The sequence below is a fragment of the Pavona decussata genome, unplaced genomic scaffold (genome assembly GCF_977016875.1).
Source record: "Pavona decussata unplaced genomic scaffold, jaPavDecu1.1 SCAFFOLD_51, whole genome shotgun sequence".
Taxonomy (NCBI): domain Eukaryota; kingdom Metazoa; phylum Cnidaria; class Anthozoa; order Scleractinia; family Agariciidae; genus Pavona; species Pavona decussata.
In genome coordinates, this window is record NW_028145473.1 from 919,818 (window position 1) to 940,340 (window position 20,523).

The 20,523-nt window shown below is 37.6% G+C and overlaps 1 protein-coding gene across 5 annotated transcripts in view; it reads right to left on the reverse strand.

Annotated features, from left to right (window-relative positions):
• The window catches only part of LOC146480985 (uncharacterized), a 37,784-nt gene that overhangs the window by 4,585 nt on the left and 12,676 nt on the right, over positions 1-20,523 (reverse strand). For 4 of the 5 annotated variants that reach the window (XM_085108661.1, XM_085108658.1, XM_085108660.1 and 1 more), the window contains exons 3-21: positions 19,732-20,104; positions 19,047-19,164; positions 18,234-18,327; positions 17,399-17,551; positions 16,417-16,553; positions 15,541-15,697; positions 14,819-14,973; positions 13,916-14,263; positions 12,349-12,589; positions 11,575-11,774; positions 9,605-9,681; positions 8,059-8,088; positions 6,326-6,363; positions 5,613-5,688; positions 4,087-4,224; positions 2,866-2,993; positions 2,285-2,440; positions 932-1,081; positions 365-486 (exon numbers count right to left, since the gene is read on the reverse strand). In XM_085108661.1, the coding sequence (XP_084964787.1) occupies positions 365-486; positions 932-1,081; positions 2,285-2,440; positions 2,866-2,993; positions 4,087-4,224; positions 5,613-5,688; positions 6,326-6,363; positions 8,059-8,088; positions 9,605-9,681; positions 11,575-11,774; positions 12,349-12,589; positions 13,916-14,263; positions 14,819-14,973; positions 15,541-15,697; positions 16,417-16,553; positions 17,399-17,551; positions 18,234-18,327; positions 19,047-19,164; positions 19,732-20,104 (2,891 nt within the window). The remainder of the gene's footprint in view (positions 1-364; positions 487-931; positions 1,082-2,284; positions 2,441-2,865; positions 2,994-4,086; positions 4,225-5,612; positions 5,689-6,325; positions 6,364-8,058; positions 8,089-9,604; positions 9,682-11,574; positions 11,775-12,348; positions 12,590-13,915; positions 14,264-14,818; positions 14,974-15,540; positions 15,698-16,416; positions 16,554-17,398; positions 17,552-18,233; positions 18,328-19,046; positions 19,165-19,731; positions 20,105-20,523) is intronic. The other variant, XM_085108659.1, reaches the window with a different exon arrangement.

Here is a 20,523-nt window from a genome sequence, read left to right on the forward strand (position 1 = left end):
AATTGAAAATGGCTTAGGACGTGGTTTTGTTAAACACCGCCTAAACTGTCTTTTAATATCTGGCCCTATATCAGTCTTGCTATGTATCGCCAGAATAGAAGTGGATCGGAAGGTCTTCCTCGACGTTATGGTAAAAAATCGGTAAAACAGATTTGTTCCCCATTAAAGAAAAAAAAAAAAAAAGAAAAAGAAAATACTAGATATATTCCATTAATTTTGATCCTTGAGGCGCACCAGATGTCCAAGAAACTAGGTTCAACGTTTATTTCGGCACAGTCCAAAAAATATAAAAACCCATAAGAGGTAGCCATGTTATCTGTAATCCACTCAGGTGGTTTTTTCAATCCTCTCTTATGGTACAAACCTGCTTCTGTATTCTGATAACATCTGGTGTGTCATTCCAGTAAGGGAAGAGAGCCTTGAAGGTCATGGGTTCCATGCCAGCATAAACCACATAAACCCGGTGCGAGACTCGTTTCCCAGCCTCTGCAACACCAAAATTAAATCAAACCATTTGTTAGAAAAATAAAGAAAAATATACTGAGAATGGAATCATGACCTGGCCATCCAGCGGATTAAATGTACTGCAGCCAATCCATTGTATCCGCTGGATTAAGTTGTCCGCTCTTTGAACAACTGGAGCCAGGCCTAGAGCACAACATCACAATTCTTTCACATTGACGACAATGTTATACAATTTTTAACTCTGTTTATATTGCTGTAATTTGTACTTGTTGGTGAAGATTGTGAAGGATAAAAACGTTCTGTTTGCTATGGTGTTTAGAAAAGCCAAAACGAGAGATGGGGCATCACGGGACTTAACAAAACAAAACAAAAAAAAAATTGGATTTAACAATAGATTAATACAACAAAGTTAGTACAGGTATATGAAAAGTCACACCTAAAAAGACATACTGGTTTAAAAGCAAACCTTTAGCATAACTCAGAGCTGTTTCCATTGCAAGTCGCCTGTCTCTGTCCCAGCGCTGTCTTCCTGATCCAGTTCGCACGTCATCATCCTCCTCCGGCATCCATCCTTCCCATACATACACATCATAATACCCATCAACTATGAACAATGCTGCAGAGAGAGCAAAAAGGACAGCATTTTAGGGGCTAGGAGACATTGTGAGGGCAGGAAATGTTTCTTTTTCCTAATCAGGAAAAGTGTCCTTCAAAGCCTTTACTAGACATAACGACAAAATTACTTGGACATCTGACATTAGGAGTTGTTGCCAGGGACACAATCCGCTGGCATAAATGACATTGTAAACTGTTCGTCAAGCACGAAAGATAGATATGGAGGGCTTGGGCGTGTGACTGGGGTTTACCACAAAACAAGGCATAATTTCTCTTAGAGCCACAAACAAAGATGACTTTCTTTTCAATGCTCTGTGGCCAGTTGAGATCTTAAAGAGAAAGAATGGCTACTTTGTCCAAGCACATGTATGTATTATAAACAGTTAAACATTGCACAATTTTGGTGGAGCGTTCAGCCATGATTAACAATTACTTCCAATTCCGGTTTGGTAACGGTGCTTTAGGTGATTTTCCCATACTAACAAACATGCCCATACCGGGATAACACTTTTACTTACAGTACAATGATACCTGCTATATGTGACCTTGTAGCTCACAAGAAACCAAATCTCCGACCACATAACAAACACTGTCAGCCATTTAATCTACCAGGCTTATCAGGGCCAATAGGCCTCCCTACTTCATTTGACCCGTTTCTACAAAAAGGAAGCTCAAGGTACTTAGAACGCCTCATACACAACTTAGGACTGGTGGTGTAACACTTTGAGACATTGAACTCTTGACGTTGCCTGACGAAATGGTGGACAATTTTTGAGTGTTGACTGTTGTTATTGAAACACGTGAAAACGAATTCACGTGATGAAGTTCCACAAGCTTTTCAATTGATGGTTTGCATGTGACGTCATGGCGGCTATGTTGTTGGACAGGAACAATAAGATTTTTCTCCTCTGGGAGTTCACTCCATTTTTATGCAAACTTTGTGAACAAATTTCTTTTGCTTTGTCCACCAACATGGCGGCAATACAAACCACCTATTGTCATGCTTTTTAATTTTGAAATAGAAACAAAGGCTTCTTCAACGAAACTTGCTCCATGTTTAGTGTGATATAAATATAAATATCATCAACCAATATGTTTTTGTTGTAGTACTCCACAGTGCAGCACTCAATTGCTATTTGGTTTCAAAATATGTTTCCAAATGCCCCAGTGCTTTTCATTTCCCTAGGAAATAACTAGGTCATACCTGGTTGTTTGGCTGTATAAAGATCTTCTTGAATGAATGGAAATGGACACAGCTTTGGTTCTGATCGTGACGGGCACAACACTTCACTGGCAGTAAACTTTCCCGTGGCACTACTCAGCTCAAAAAGACGTGGCTGATAGTTGTGCTTAGATGGATCTGGAGAAGATTAGTTATATGTATTAATAAGCTAAATAATTTTTTGCCATTCCCCATTTCATGACTGGCCAAATATGTTTATCTCACAAAACATTTACAAGAAACTCGACAGCCTAAACTCACATTATACTGAACTTTTCATTCACGAACTCGAACCAAAAGCTATTCCTTAAGCTGCCGCCCTCGAATAAAATCCTAGAAGCCAAGTGGTAGGAGTTTAAAAAAACGAAGCCTGCTGTGAAATGCTAGTGCACTTTTTTTTCTTTAGTATTGTTACTATTGTTCTTTCTTTTATCCCCTGCATGCAAATCTGTAATATGTATATTCATTTCTGTATAGTTTTAGGTGTGGTAAAATACTCATTCTGTACAAAAAGGTTTGAACCTTAAGTAAGTGTTACTGAATCCACTTAGTAAAATAATTACCATGCGCCAGACTACAGTAGTACTTCTTCCCTCCAATTGCCTTCCAGAACTCATCTGGTTCATTCCCTTCCTCGACCTCAGTCAAATGTATCTCTGACAATCCTGCCATGTTGCACTCAACACTTTTCCTGCAAATAGAAACATTGACCAGAGTCAAGGTGGGTAATGTTAAGGATATATCTAATGCAATTCAACGCTACATGTAACGGAAAACACTATAAACAAAACTCTATTTGATGAAGTGTTACTGAACTAAAGTATTGTGCTTTTTTGCTGCTGTTGAAAATGTAATTAAGCTCTTCCTCAACAAGGCGGCTGGCATATGGGATTATGTTTTGGGGTCTAACGATGGGAACTGCTTGGGCATTGACGTCACAGTTTGTATTACCTATCTATAAATGGGTCCATACAGTGAGATGTCAAACTGTTCAAGGATTTTGGACCAGACAAACAAAGCCTCTGTAAAATGTAAGATGTGCCCAGTTTTCTCAAGTAATTTGCTTATGACCCTGTATCGAATAGCTGTCTTGCCTTAGTTTACGGGTGGAAATATTTGTTAAGGGCGATTTACACAGTACGACTTTGTCGCATGCGACAAGCTTACGACAGGCCTACGACAAGAATTGTTTCGTGTAAATCAACCCTACAACTAGCTTACGACTGTCGTGTACGTCACAAAAAATGTCGTAGGATCTTAAAACATGTTTTAAAATCCTACGGTAATTGTAGGTATAGGATATGTTGAGTGACGAGAGTTGTGTGCGATGTTTTGCATGACGCGAGCAGAGCGCGCTCCAGAAATTGCATGCGACAGTCGTGAGCAAAAGTTGTACCACCCCAATCGACCTTTACACTTCCATTTCTATCTTCGCAAGGTTATCTTGTTTGGTGTGACGATTTTTTGGTTTCCCAGAGAACACAGACGTGAGATCAGTGTAATCACATCTGATAATGGGAATGTATTATTCAGTAAGTAACATCGGCAAACTCGGAAAAAGGAAATCCGAGTGCCACACATTGACATTCAAATCCTAGCAAGTATGCAGGATGTTTGCTACTCCTAATAGGAGCACTCGGATTTCGTTTTTCCGAGTATGCCTGTGTTACTCACTCTGAATAATACGTCATTCTCATTCATTCACCGGGCTTAAAATAAACAACATCACGTTTATTCCACATCTGTTAATGTTTACAACTACTATAAACATGCTGAATAGGTACCTTTCCTGAACTTTCTCGGCTGCTACTTTAGCTGTTTTACGAGAATCAGAACTTGACTTGCAGCCATGCCACAAGTAGACATAAGCCTCCTTCCGCACCACGAGTACAAAACTGGTGCGTGATCGCAGAGAATAAGAGCTGAAAAGAGAATATAACAGTTATGGCATCAGACGTAAGGGACTCAAACGATAAACTCAACGTTCCATTACCGCGCACAAACTATTACAAAAATAGCTTTAGTTACAGTGGCGCCATTCTATGGAACAGCCTTCCATGTGACGCAAGGCAAGCAGAGTCCCTTGAGAAATTCAAGCGTGCATACAAATAAGTACTCTAAGGGACTGCATTCGTGGAAAGCGGCTTTTTACTAATTTTTATATCTACATCGTTTACTAGTGAATTATTATCTTTGTAATGATTTAATAGGCCATTTCCGAGTTGCTGTGAACCTCACTATGAAAGCGAGGCTAAGTGCAAAACTTTTCAGATGAAAATAAGTCTTGTTTGCATATGAATGAAAACTAATTTTCGTAACAAAAACTTTGCACCTAGCCTCGCTTTCATATTCAGGTTCAAAGCAACTCGGAAATGGTCTATTAGTTGTCGCTGATGAATTCTCCGTGATTAAATAAAGATAAAGTAAAAAATATATAAACACACCAAAAACTGTCTTTGTTTTTTAAATAAACTGACGAGGCAAAACTTAACGCAAAGAAAACGATTTCAGTCACCAGGTTGAGATTCATGAAGCTCATCGGCCTTTACAGGAAGTATAACATCGCATTCTTTAGTACAGGTTCTCAATTTGGACAATACAGAGTTACAAAAATAATGATCTACAGTATCTGGGTTCACGTTAGCACTGCAACATACAGTGCAGATTAAATTCTCTGATCCATCATTTGTGGCATTACTGCTTGTGGAGCAACATTCATTGCATCCTTCTCTACTCGTTAGCTGTGTTGCAGATTCAAGGTCTGAACGTAACTTAAGTTATCATCAATAATGTCACTACATGTTAACCCTTGTTTTCTTGCGCTTAAGGACGGTGCCTACTAATACCGAAGTATTTTTGTGCGGTTTATGACTATGCGGGAAAAGCAGATTTTAGCAAGGCCTATTAAAATCCAAAAAGAAAACTGGCGGTAACCACGCATTTTTCGGAGATAATTAAGCAATAATATCTCTAAAAAGCGCCAAAATATAAAGCAATGTACGGGATTTTTTCCTAAATTGAAGTTTAATTATCTCTGAAAAATGCATGGTTACCCCCAATTTTCTTTTGAGATACCAAAAGCATTTGCTAAGTTCTGCTTTCTCCGTATAGTTTTAAACCGCGCAATAATATCCCTGTATTAGTAGGCACCACCCATAAGAAACGCGAGTATCTCGCGATGCGCAGAACGTATGCGCAGTAACAATAGTAGGAACCGTCCTTAATTGAGAAGCTTCGCAAAATCAAGTACCAAAACTTAACTATTTAAAGGCAGTTTCCCAAGTACTGAAAACCTCACTACAAAACGTACCTTGCCTTGACCTGATTCAAGCAGGCTTCTTCTGGCTCTTCATTACGAATTACGTACAAACGAGTTGTAGAAGTATCTAGAAAATAAAAAGCTCAGTATTAAATTGCTGAGGTATCTACAAAACAAGTGATACTCATGAAAGAACTTCCATAATTCTGTTTTACACGGAACGAAGGTAAAGATAAGTTTAGCTAGTGAACTTGAGCAGAGGGATGTGAGATAGACTAGAGAGTTTTGACAAAGCGCACTCAATAATGCTTTCCTTTTCTCGCAGGTTACTCAGTAGTAAACTCAAGGTTAGCCTCCTGGGACTGTCATGAACAAGCCTCAAGAGCGTCTGACCAGGAGACCAGCTCAAGGTAGGTTCATGTATGTGCGTGTTTCCTTCACCGGATAGCCATAGTGCATCAGAATTTAGCTTGGAAGAAGGGGAAACTGAAGCCTGCGTAGAAACGTCTCCTTTCCCTTTGCTTCAGCGTGAAGCAAAGGAAGTAGGAGAGGTTTGCGCAAAAGCTAGGAAAACAAGTTGCAAACAAAACTGTCTAGTGAAACAGCGCCTTTACTTAAGGGGCAGTTTATAACAGGAAAAAATGCTGACATTTAATATGATCTTAGGTAAAGGAGAAATATAGCAACAAAACGAGAGAGCACGTGTACCCTAGATTGTACAATGCAAAACATAACTTAGTGCGGAAATGGCAATCTGGACCTACCTGAAAAAGTGGCTGTACTCTCATCTACAGGATTTTTCCTAATAAGTAAAATACAAAACACGCTTTTAATTGGAGGACCACTCATTAGTCACCCCTTGTAGTAACTACTTGATGAACATATGCAACAAGACAGCGAGGGCTAGAGAATGGTAAAGGTAAAGTATCTGTGACTGCCAAACGAGAAAGGTCATACATGTATCAACATGTATATTCTCCTCACTGCCCACCCTTATTTCTTATGGCACTATTTGGGAGAATTTGTTTCAATCCTAGGGTAAATCAGATGCTGATCTCTACTGGCCTTGAAGTGTTAAAATGAATCTTTTAGACACAATGAAAAAATGCGTAGTTACCGCAAAGTTTCATTTTGGATTTCAATACCTCTTTCTAAAATCTGCGTTCCCCGCAGTCATAAACCAAGCAAAAATACCACTGCATCAGGAGGTACCAATACCATCCTCAAGAAGTCACAAGAGGGAACAAGGTACAATCCAAGATCGAGTAGGCAGCGAGTTTGCTGCCACGCTGAGGTAACACAAGACCATTTTTTCAAACTTTCCCTCTATAAAACACCCTGTTGCATAAGCTCTAAATTATCAGGTCTTGTAGGGGGATGTAAGTACAATTCTGCGAGAAGTGCTGTGTTGGTGAAAATGTAAACGACAGTGCGTAGAGTAATGAATAAACGTTGGATATATTATTTCGCAACTTTACAAAATTTATTATTTCATGTTTTAGAGAAACATTTATATTATGAATTCAAGGTAGTCGTTTACCGATTAACTGAATATTTGTTAAACAATAAAATGATATTGTCACTATCTTTGATGACTACAAATGGTTTAGGGGATCATGTCCGTATTGATCTCTTATTATTAATTACATTAAGTTTAACATGCCAGGAACGAAGCTGGCAATATAAAATATAATATTTTTTTTCAGAATTTGTGTAATTGAAAGGCAGAAATAACAGCAACAAAATTGACCTCCGGTATGTTATAGAATAATTAAAACATTTTAATTTTTTTTTTCACCAAATCACCAACTGGTTCCTTCACGATAAGTAACATTCGAAGCAAAATGTTTCCTACTTAATTAACTTCATTTCCCAATGCTACCAATGCCACTATTTTAAAAGAAAAACAATGTGTCAATAGAGTTCGATGACACATTGACTTTTTGAGCATTCTAAAAGATTTCTGACGCAGTCTGTTTGAACAGGCCAATCAAAATTTAAGGGTTTGTAAAGACGCAAACTAGTTTTCCTTTATATGGCGGTTGGGCTTTCTTGTGACTCAAATGTGCGTGCGTTTTTTTTGTTTCTTTTTTTGGTAGAATTAGAATTTCTACACTTCATCGACTTGGGATACAGTTTACCTGCCTGGTTAATGGTATGTACCTTGTCTTCATACCTTTAACATAAATTACTGTACATTTGACCAAAAATTAAGGGAGCAAGATGCCCATAAGACAACCCACGTAAAGCAACACAATTTTTCACAGTGTTATTGTTGTCATCGGTTTAGCTCACGAAATCTTTCTTCAAATTAAGCTGAAACTTAATATTAGTCATTAATTTACTCATATTTATATTTTGTTTATATTTACATACACTGGAAAGTCTGCATTCGTTCTAAATTGCACCGTATTGCATTGCAATACTACTAAACAGAAGTAGCTTTTTACCAGATTACCCAAAGAGAAAGGAAGCTACAAAACCAAATGAAACTTACTTTTCTGGGTCAAACCAGCACTTGGGTACGCTGTTAATAAGAGAATTAATGTGAACATTAAAATGTACATGCAGGGACCTGGGAAACCTGCTTAAAACAATCCTTTGCCGTAATGATGTTTACAAGGTTAGTATATTTAAGTGTACATGCAGGGCCGGGGCGGACTACAGTGTTCCACTAGTTACATCATCTCTTTTTCAAGGTTAGAATAATAACATGCTTTTAAAGAAAAATTTAAACCAGTTGTCAGTTTAAAGGTGGAGGTTGCAGGGGTAAACACGAAAAACGGTCATTGTTGGTGATTCATGAAATGACGGCAAGGAAATGCATATTTACTGATCATGCAAAACTCGATGTTAAAATGAAAGCATGCATGTGAATAAACTGATCATGCAGTAACTCGTTGAAAGGAAGGCGTGCTTGTGAATAAACTGATCATGCAGTATCTCAATGTTGTTGAAAGGAAGGCATGCATATGAATAAACTGACATGCAGTAACTTAATGTTGTTGAAAGGAAGACGTGCATGTGAATAGACTGACCATGCAGTAACTCGTTGTTGTTGAAATGCAAACATGAACATGCAAATGAACAAAACGAACATGCAGTGACATATTGCCGTGGTGGATTCTTTCTTCGATGCATTTCTCGTACATCATGCAATGTTCAAAGCAAGGTGCAACAAAAGTGAGGGACCCAGTAATGCCCCTTTCCAAGGCAGAAGTTACAACCTTTACTTGACCATCAGTGAATCGTGTATTATTTGCGTTTCCTCTCTTCATACTTCTTGAGAAGTATGCCGTGACCCATTCGGGTGAATGTGCATGGTGTTCATGCCATTCCAACATACATTTTCAAACTGGTAAACACATTTTCAATCTCAAGCTAAACAAAGCAGCAACTAAAAAATCATTTTCACAGACAACTACGCAAAAAGGACACCTCATTACAATTGTTGTTACATGTATGTCCGCTGCACATGATAAACAAATTTAATTTTTTTGTAGAGAGGCTAGGTTCGCCACAATACAAAGGCAAAAAGGTTGGAATGGGCACCATGTTCAAAAGCTATTTTAAACTGTCAGAATTCCTGCATGCTAATGACTTCAGATGTAACATGCGCGCTTTTGTTAACAGAAAATAAGGCAAATTCTGCTCGTGCTTTTCCATGTTATTGTAAAAAACAAACCGACGGGAGTTTTCTAGGGTCTTTACTCTTACAGACCATAAAATGACGCTATAAAAACACTCAAAACTTGGCAGTGAAACAACTCGCCTGCGACACGTTGTTCCACTTGAGTTTTGAACATTTTAAGACGTCATTTTATAGTCCATAAGAGTATAGACCATAGAGAACTGCAGTCAACTGTGCATGCACGCACACCTGTTGCACTGTCAAAAATTTCGTGCTGTTGAAGGCACGTGAAAAATTTTATGTGCTCCAGAATAAAGTAAACATCGTACATTCAAAACGAAAACTCATGCTGTACTTATTAATTTCAAGCAAAACGCTGACAGGAAGCATTATGCTCTAAACAGTCCTGTACCTGCCACTGTGAATGATCATTCCTCCTTTGAAAAGATTCAGAAAGACTGGGTTTTCCTTTCCTTGCACCACCCTTACCTACAAACAGAGGTAAATGCAAATTTATAAATGTAAAGACAAATTCTGAGTTGAAGATACATGTAGTCTTTTTCAGTTAACCATACTACAGGAAGATTTTGCTTTTCACAATAACTGACAAAATTCCTGCACACTGATTGGCTCGTAGCCATTGTCTATAATATTACAGACAATAAAAATGATGTCAGATGTAACGCGCGCGCTTTCTTAACGAAAAATAAAGCCAATTCCACTCGTACTTTTTCCATGTTATTGCAAAAAACAAATCGATGGCAGTTTTCTATGGTCTATACTCTTACAGACCATAAAATGACGCCATAAAATGCACAAAACTTGGTAGTGAAACCACTCGTTGCGGCTCGTGGTTCCACCATAAAAAACTGCCGTCAATTTGTTAAACATATGCATATTTTGTATGATATAATAATAATAATAATAATAAAACTTATATAGCGCCGATATCAATAAGACTATTTTCATCAGCGCTTAAAAACGTAAAACTAGAAACTATATAAAATTATAAAAAAGCTTTCTGAAATAAAAATGTCTTGAGTGTCTGTTTAAAAGATGCTACAGACGGGCTACTCCTGATCGCATAGGGCAGTAAATTCCATAGTTTAGGAGCAGCCACAGCAAAAGATCGATCTCCTAACGTTGTTAAGGTCTTGAATTTCACAGTGTTAAGTAGCAGTCCATCACAGTCGGAGCGTAACTTGTATTTACATGGTTCTTTAACATTAATAAGTTCCTTTAGATAAAAAGGCGCTAAGCCATTGATAGCCTTATACGTCAGCAATAATATCTTAAAGTCAATTCGAAATTTAACCGGCAGTCAGTGCAGATTAAACAACAGTGGACTTACATGGCAGTATTAAGATTTCTGGAAAATAAACCTAGCAGCAGCATTTTGGACTCTCTGCAGCTTATGAAGCTGATAGGTTGGCAGGCCATAGAGCAGGCTGCTGACTTGATATGCCACTCCCACGCCATTTATAAAATCCCACTGCTATTCCTCCTTGTGGAGTGTTGGAATGTTACGTTTTCTTTATTCTCTTGATAGCGTCAATTTACGTCATTCTTCAATTCAATTATTTAGTGCTTGTACGTAATAAGTTTTAATTAATGTAATTTTGTGCTAATGTATTTTGTTGTACCTTTCTGTGGTCAATAAAATGTTACAAAAAATTGCTGTAGACTGAGAGTGCTGCAGTCCCTCTTTGATTGGAAATATCAGAAACAACCGTTGAAAAGTATTTTGCAAATCAGGTTCAAGTTCCATATACAGAGTGTACAAGTAACTGAAACACTGTTTTCATTACTAATGATAATTATACACTTTAATTTGTAAAGTTCAATTTTCGACGTTGAAGAAAATGGCATGTAAGCGCAAAATCTAAATTCAGGGTGGCTATTCCCCTGCACCACCCTAGGATACCATGTACCGGTAGTTATATTGTCACTGCAACCGTGGTGAACCTTGTTCCATACTTGATCACACAGAAATGCACGCAAAAGGCCAAGTGATACCTAGGGTGCTACCATTATTTTACGCAAACCACCCACATGAAAATTTTTGGCATAAATACGAAATGATTTAGCAGATGGATAACATGCAAAATGTATGAATATCAGCTGCAAATCCCAAAAGGAGTAATAAAACTGCATCACTTTGACCAGAAGCCCATAATTTCAAGAGTACTCCAAATGGAATGATGCATACCATTTGATTTTCCAACTGGAATTTCCGGGTTTTCCATTTAAATGGTAAGTACCCCGAGCCTCCTACACAGACGTTCTTAGACTCGTAACATCACACAATGCTCCCCACAAGGATTGCCTGACGTACGTGACAAGCCAAAGAATATCTGCATCGGAGGCTAAGTGTTACCCTACCTGTGGCCCTTTCTCTTCATCAAGCTCCACAGCCATGATGGCAGCAGCTCCTTTCTCATTCACAGAACAATCATTTCCTTGCCAGAAAAAGTAAGCACAGCGCACACGACCCGCCACAGTGGAGCGACAACGTGACTTCCGGTCTTTGACAATTCTGTCAGCAAGTACAAAGTATGCCCACCTGATGACATAGCCTTCCCCTGCAAGAATGAAACAAAAACTTTTGAGGGTGATACAATACATGTACATAAACACCACCAGTTCATTACAGTGTAGCCCTTTTAAATATTAAGTGAATTTCATGTGATGTTTCACTTTCATCTCATCACCTCTAAGGGTATATTTCACATTCAGAAAATGCCATGCAGCTTCTACATTCTAGTTGCCTTGACAACTCAGTTGGTACAGCACAGCAACAGTATCACAGAGATCATGGGTTTGAATCCCATTCAAGATAGAATTTTTATTTTTCATGCTTTCTTTTTGCAACTGCTTATGGTTATTTGACCACATTTTTTTTTTGTATGATTTATCAATGAAACTGGACATAAATGAAACAAATTCACGTTTAGTTATGTCTTCAAAGACGCTCACAAGACCATAATTTCATTGTTAGAAAAATCCTAGCAATTTATGACATTCTGACCACTTTTCTAACACCAAACAACACGATTGGCACTTTCCACTGGTCATCTTGAATTAGCAATTCTAGAGCTCACCAGTGGATGACTTTTGTACCTCAAGCTGCCATCAAGAGATAACAGATCTGTATACCTGAATGAAAATGTCCATGATTTGCAGCAGGCAACTCAAAATGCCTGTATTCATTGATGTGCCACACTGTCAAGCCAACAGTTGTGACCAGGTTTCCTTCTTTGTAGATATCTCCAACCCAAACTGTTGGCACACCTTTGCCACGTCCAACATTCACCCCTTCAAAGGATTGACACTCTAGAGACGGTGGGGCTTTCAACATGCTCTTGGGATCATAGGGCTTCAATTCCACTGGGGGAGGCTGGAAACAAACAACAACTCGCGTGACATTCATATTCCTGGCAACAAACACGTTTAAACCCTCTCCTGTCTATGGTAGGGAACAGAAAATTGTCATGCTAAGAAAGGATGCCGTTGACTATGTACATAATTATGATGTCCAGGATGTCAACGCTCTAATAGGGGAAGTATCACGTGAATTTGATGTCATTTCAAAACCCAAAAATATTTGTCTGTCAACGTCAACAGAAACAAAACAGAATTGTCTAGTTTTGTTATAAATTATCACCCCAGTGCAATAAAACTGTCGATTAGTGCCTCTGGCCAAAGACAGAGTAGACCGGTATGGATTGAAACTTGAAAAATGTTAAGCTAACGTTTTTCAAGTTCTTGCATTTTGTTACCAAAATGTGCTAGAACAGATTACAAGTTGTTCCTTTCAAGAACTGAGTTGATTTCTTTCCTCTTGTTGTTCTGGAATTATTTTGTCACTAAGTGAAGGTCTTATTTCACAATTTTTAACAAAAGAGGTAAAAAACCTCACGACATCTCCCCTTTAAGCACCAATACCAACAAACATACATGTAATTATTCTCCTCACTGTCCCCACATACAAGTCATGTACTGTACAATGTATTTCTCGGTGCTATTTTTTGGTGAACGGTTTAAACATTGAGACATTTGACCTTTCATGTAATAAATCAAACACGAGGAAAAGTGTTTCATCCGATTTCCAAACACCAAGAAGTAGGTTGAAAAAAAACAAGGTGCACCTGAGTTGAGTTGTTTGGAAATTGGATGAAACATTCTTCTGAGTGTTTAGTATAGCTTCTCAAACCATTTAATAATTCTTGGAAAAAATCAAAGCAAAGTTTACTTAATTTTATGATAATTTAAAAGCATTTCCAAACCACCTTCAAGGTACATGTAGTGTCTCCTTTGTGTTCTTGTAATGAATTATTAATTAGTTTGAGAAGGTCATTCCTTTATTCTCTTTATCAAGTAGTACAGTGGTGTCTAAGGCGTTCTAAGGAGAATTAAATGCTTGTCACTAACGCAGTTTGAAGGGTGAACCCTCCCCCCCCCCCCCCCAGCCTTCACTCCCAGTGAGCGGCAATTCATAACTTTGATTATTTTCATAAATAAATATACTTTTGAAAATGACAATTGCTTAGAGCAACCATTTACATGAAAGCTACTGAGGAGTACATTTACTTTCTTCTGGCAATGTTTATTTTGCTGTGCAATGATTTTGCTCAAACTTTTGATTCTGTGGATGAAACCTTGAAGTGTTATCATTGAAATGAAGGCTAATGGGTTGTTTTAGTAAGGCACGCATTAACTGCACCTTTTCCTGAGCAGCCAATTCAAGCATACTAGGATGTCCCTTCATTCTGATTATCTTGGTCGGATCAGGCCAATCTAGAAACTTCTCACGGAACAGGATTGTCTCAGCTTTTTCATGAAGTCTTGCAAATAGCGTCCACGAAGGCCTCTGTGATGAAATTTTGTTGTCAACTTCAACATTGCAGTTTTCAGTTTTTCCATACGGAAAAATAGGATCATAGATTCCATGAGGTTTAAATGGCTCTTCGTACAGCTGCTTGGCCAGTGCAAAGGCTGATTTTCTCTGGCCAGACAGTGATTGCTGGCCATTCCAGACATACAGTTCTGATCCAAAGTCAAATATAAGGACCTGCAGGGACAAAAGGTCAGAATTGTGAGCATTAATTGGGGAATAATCTATTGTAAAGTAATAACCCGTTTTGTTAAAAACATGGGGCTTCAAAAGTAGAACATGAGTCTACGTACCCTGTCTACCCCCAACAAATCTCAGACATGTTAAAATCCTTCCAATAATAAGCCTTTCCAAAAATAAGCACATGAATTGTTAAGGTTAGCTGTTTAAAGCTGTTAATTTAATTTTTCAAGCTTTCTCATTGTCAAACCCAACCAATTTTTAAATGCATGGTTCACCTTCAACAAATCTGCATAATTAACCAAAACAACAGTGCTAAGATTGTCCAGAAAAAGAAGAACAATAGGCCATTTCCGAGTTGCTGTGAACGTCACTATGAAAGTCAGGCTACATGTAAGCGCAAAATGATTCATAAGAAAATTAGTTTTGTTTGCATATGAATGAAAACTAATTTTCATGACAAAACCTTAAGTTTGCACTTAGCCTCGCTTTCATAATGAGGTTCAAAGCAACTCCGAAATGGTCTATTGATAAACAAGTATGATAAATCACCTCTTTGGTGTCCAGAATAGAAACTTGAGGAATGTGCCCACACATGCTTTCAACCGGCATCAGAGTTGGAGGATCTGTCCAATGAATTTTGTACACCATGTTTCCCTTTACACACCCTTTCTCATACTCTTCGTCTTTAGGCATTGATTGGGCATCTAAAACAGTCAAGAAAAGATGACCAGGCTTAACACTATGCTGTTGGACAATTTTGTGACATGAAATATGAAATTTTTTTTTTTTCATATTCCATGTCACAAAATTAATTATTTCACAATTTGCACCGTCTTATGGGATATCTCTTTGAAACATTGGTAAAAGTTAACCATGACTAACTCAATTATTTTTTATTAAAAATTGGTGTCTTAAAATAATAAGTCAGCAGAACTTTCTTCGCACGCACTTTAATAATAAAAATACCGGTACAATCTGTCAAAATGGACACCAAAGCAATTAAAGCGACAAGACATTATTAATAATGTTATTACTAGTAATGGAATCATTTGCAACTACAACCCATTTTGAAAAAAGTGAAAAATACCCTGTAATGATAAACCTCTCTGATAACAAGACCTTCCAGATCATAAGCTTGAAGGACTAATAATTATAAGGCTAGTTGGGTTTCTGTTCAGAATTAGGAGTGTCACATTTGGAACCAGCATAACCTACTTAAAAACATCACAATACTAACAGTGACTACCCCTGATAAGACTTTGGCAAGTTACCTCTTATCTTGTTGCTGCCTGGTTCCCCCTTAAGAATGTTCAAAAATTTTTCCAAGGCAGCACCATAATCCAGATCCCCATCTTCTATCGTCACAATGTCTCTTGCTTTGCAGTCCAGCTCAGATTTTGCTTTGATCTTGGAGACAATTTCTGTCACCTGTCAAGAGAAAAACAATTCATACAGATAGCTTCCGAGTGTGTAAAATAAAACAGACTGGACATCCCACTGGTGGGTCTTTGAGGCTGATCCTTTAATCCGCTGTAGGGATACTCCAAGCATTAATTTTTCTATGTGTGTTAGGTTTTCCCTTGAATGATAACCTACACTGTAACCTTGACAAAATGGCTGCTTTCACATTTTAGCTATTAACTACATGTAAATGCAATGTAAAATTAAGAAAACAATAACTTTAGTTGCCTTAATTAGTTAATTTTGGTAAATGTGACTGCTTCCCTGTTTCCTCTAACTAATAGAAATGAATTTCAAAATTAATTTTATTTACACTTTAATGATCCAAAACAAGAGGAAGTAGCTAATTAATTGGTTAGTTGATGTTCAAACTTGTAAACTGTTGGTCACTATTTAGACCGATGCTTTACAGAACTCGCTAGCTAGAGAAGCCAATAACTGGTGCCAAAGTTCTTTTTGGTTACAAGTAACCAGTAAAATTGCTTGTTAGTAATCAAATCCAGAATGACCTGTGGCCCTAATGGGGTTAAAAGCCATGCCAACATACATGAAAAATGTCAAATGATGACCATAAGAAAGTCTTTGACTGCAGTAACGCACATGGACAAACAATGTTCTCCTTTCAAGTATTCTAAAACAAACAAGTGGTAAGCATGAACACAATCATCAACTAAGAGTTGACAAACCTTAGCCTTCTCATAAGGATTGCAGTCCTTCCCAATCCAACTGAAAAGATCTTTCTCTGTCACCAGAGCAAAACAGTCCCCAGAATTCAAAGACTTGATGCTTGGTTCAGCAAGGCGCACTTGCAGATGACGACGACCTAAAAAAACACCAACAAACAAACAAAAAAAAAAAACAAATACATCAGTGACATAATTACACATTGTGCATCAACACACTCATACAACTGGAGTCTGCTACAGGTGACCACAACACACGGAGGAACACAAAGGGTTTTAAAAAGGAACATTGTCAGGGACGGTGTCAAAAAAGGGACATGGTCACGGAGGGTGTTTAAAAGGAACATGGTCAGAGAGGGTGTCAAAAAAAGGGACATGGTCAGAGAGGGTGTTGAAAAGGAATATTGTCAGGGAGAGTTTTAGAAGGAACATGGTCAGAGAGGGTGTCTCTCCTCTTCCTGTCCTCTGAAGCAAGAGTGAGGTTTGACATGCCTGTGCAAATTCTATGTACCAACAGTATTTTTAACTGCTTGAACACATGGGTTGAGTTTCTTGATGGTTCTTGTCCTTGCTCTAAGAGGTTTTTTCTCCAGGTTCTCAAAAACCAACATTTCCAGATTCCAATTTAATCTGAAATTCCTCAGTATAAGGCCACAGGTTTGTCAGTCATAACAGACTATTATGTGTGACCCTTGCTTGCATGCTTGCTTGCTTGCTTGCTTGGTTGGTTGGTTGGTTGGTTGGTTGGTTGGTTGGTTGGTTGGTTGGTTGGTTGGTTGGTGGGTGGGTGGGTTGGTTGGTTGGTTGGTTGGTTGGTTGGTTGGTTGATTGATTGATTGATTGATTGATTGATTGATTGAGAATGAAACCTGTATACAGTATGTGTGTCTCAAGTTTAGAACTGTGCAGCAACTTCTTGATGGTACAAGTCATGTGCGACTGATCACACCATGAATTTCATTATTTATTTAATTCTTTCAATTACCTTTGATGTGAATCAGCATAGTAGGTTGAGTTCCCCTAAATTCATCCTTCTCATCTGGCCCTGCTGTTTTCCGTAATCTGACCTTGGTGAAATCCTCTGTGCTGGCCAGACCCGCCAATGCAGATGCTGCTAAGTCAAGAGTGTGTCTCCTCCCTGGAAAATAATATTACTAGTAATTACAACAATGTACCTTCAAATCCTATTTCAGAGGTGAAAACATACTTTGCATACGACATGCATAAAGTGTGCAAACAAAAAAACAAACAATGCACTGAAAATAAAAATAACAAAATAATTATGACTCGGTATTGACTGACACTGAGTTACTATGAAGTCTGTTATAGTCCCTGAAATTAAGCTCAAATTAAAATTAAGCTGAAATTAAACTAAGCAGTACCGTGCAATTGCAAATGTAAGTTGTACATGTAGGTCTTATGAGTAGAAGGGTTAACACCTTGTTAGATCAAATACACTGTAGAGACCAGAATCTAAATTCTCCTTGAATAACACTAAGTACTTGAACAAACATATTGGTTATGAGAGTAAAGGAAATGATCACCAAAGCCAAAAATTGGTGTCTTGATGTTTGAGTAACTTCTCTCACCGGATTACATAAGAAAAAGATGTACAAACAGTGGGGAGAATCATTTATGGATGTTGACATTGGAGATTAAAGGGCTTTAAACTCTGTCTGGACAAAGTTTAACACCACTTTGAACTTACTTTTTTCCTGCGGGCCTTGTGTACTACCTCTTTCAAACATCGTTTAAACAAAAATATACCCCTTCCCCTCATGGAAATTGGTGGGAATATTGTAAGACAACAAGCAACTTACACAAGTTTTCAGGATCCTTGTATTTCTTTTTCTTTCTTTTGATGACAGGATGTTCACTGGTGACTTGCTTTTTCTCAATCCTTGGTCGCTCAACCTGTTAATCACAACAATTAATTATTACATCAGCAATAACCAGTAATATTCCACATAATATGTGAGCGTGGACAATGGCAAAATTTTATTGGGTCCCCAAGAGATTGAATTTGAGATTGAGTTTCAAAGAGGACGTACCTTGTCTGGAGTAGGGGGGTTATCAAACACACCACCTATCTCATGAATATTATCGACAAAATTTTATTAGCTTTAAAATTTGAGCTGACACGGGAATATTCAGCTAGCAATATTCAGCTTTGCTCTAGATAAAGACACCATCTTTTGAGGTTGAGGAAGGCAGGTGTAAGCAGAGACCCCATATCACCAACATTGTATTTTGTGCTTCTGTGGTTCCTGTTCAAGTTAAGTAGCTTTGATGACTTCCCTAAAGGGCCTCGTAATGAGCTACAGTGCAGCTCATTTGCTGGCATCATAGTAATTATTTTTATAATAATTATTATTCGTTAAAATTATTTTTCATAATAGTTTATTTTATTGAGGTGCATCCCATGTACATGTACTACTACTAACAGTGATGTCACGAACATTGTGTCCCAAAATGTACCTGGATGATGATAATGATTTTGACAATGGTGACAAATGCTGATACTGATGATAATAATGATGATGATGATGATGATGACTATCATATCCTTAATTATAAGCCACAAGATGACAATAATGACATCTTAAAAACTTAAGTACTGGTAAGCTTTTTACCTCTGTATCTGTTCTGACATCATTTCTCTGTTGCAAGCTTTTCACTGGGTTTGCTGTTGTTTTGTGATGTCGTTTGGGTCTGATCCTCATTTTATCCCCAGCCACAGATTTCAATTGTCTAAGAAACAGCATAAGCCTTCAATATTTTTATTATTCCAGAGGCCAGAATACATTGTACATGTACCTCAGTTCTCTTCATTTTCAATGTCAAAGTATGACAGTATTAAAATAATTATAAAATTAATATTAAAAAATAAAATAAAAACCAGCAGTATTAAGTTATTCCTTGCAAACAGTGTAAGTATTAATTGTATAGGAGACATTTAATGTTGATCAATTCATTTTTTATTCTCCAAAACCAACTAATTACTTTGGATATTACATGTAAATCCCTTAACCCAATTCTCCTTGTAAACCAAGAACTAAATAAATACACTTGGTCTAGTTATTTGATCAAACTTAGAAGTCACAAGAATAAAAAGGAATCATTCACAAAAATAAACACGCCTTGATGTTTAAGCAAATTCTCCCAACTAGTAAGGTGCCAAAAATAAATAAATAAATAAATAAATAAACCTACAGTATATGATGAAGAACAATGAGAAGATACAGTGAAATCGATATTCATTTGATATTTGGGCTTTAAAATGGTTACAATAATCATTATTAAAATAGTAACACTTACTGCGTTGTCTGTCCTGAAATAGCATCCAGATCTTCCAAAGTGATTTCTGGAGAGGGCAAGTCACCTTTTTCTTTTGCGATAGTCTTCCCGTAAAATTCCTTCAAGCTTTCTTCAAACACACTCGGCCTTCTCCCTTTCTGATTTGAATTTGTCGTCTCCTCCTGTTTGATCAGCTCATCCGGTTCATTTGAAATAACCGGTTCATTTGAAATAACTGGTTCATTTAATATCTTCTCTGCTACTGGCTCGTTATCAAGGGGAATATCCACAGCTACAAAATCAAATTGCTGGAGGAGGTTGGATTCTGATTTTGTCTTCATCATGCTGAAGGGTTTCAGCGAAGACTTAAAGGTTCTCTTTTTGTTCTTGGAAGCTGCATGTGACAACAAAATTCAACAAATAAACTTGATTTAATACATGTTTGTAAATATCCCTATTGACCCCCTTCTTTCCTAAACTACATGTAGAATTTTGAGTTGCACACCATGAGTACTGTAGTTTTAACATTTGAGTGCACACCTCCACATTTTTTTTATTTCCAATCCCTGTTCCTTGCATTAATTAATGTTGTAAATTAGTATGTGGAAATAAAGAAACTTGAAAAAACTGGAAAACTTCAAACGTAAATGAGCATTACTTACCTGTGGTGTGGTTTATCATGTTTTAGAAGGTACTTCTAACTTTTAAGTTTGTGGTTAAAAGCTATGTTAAAATTGGAGTTTGGGTAACTAGGATAGACCAATGGCCAGCTCTGAGACGCCTGTCCGACCAAGGAAGTTAAATGGTTCACTG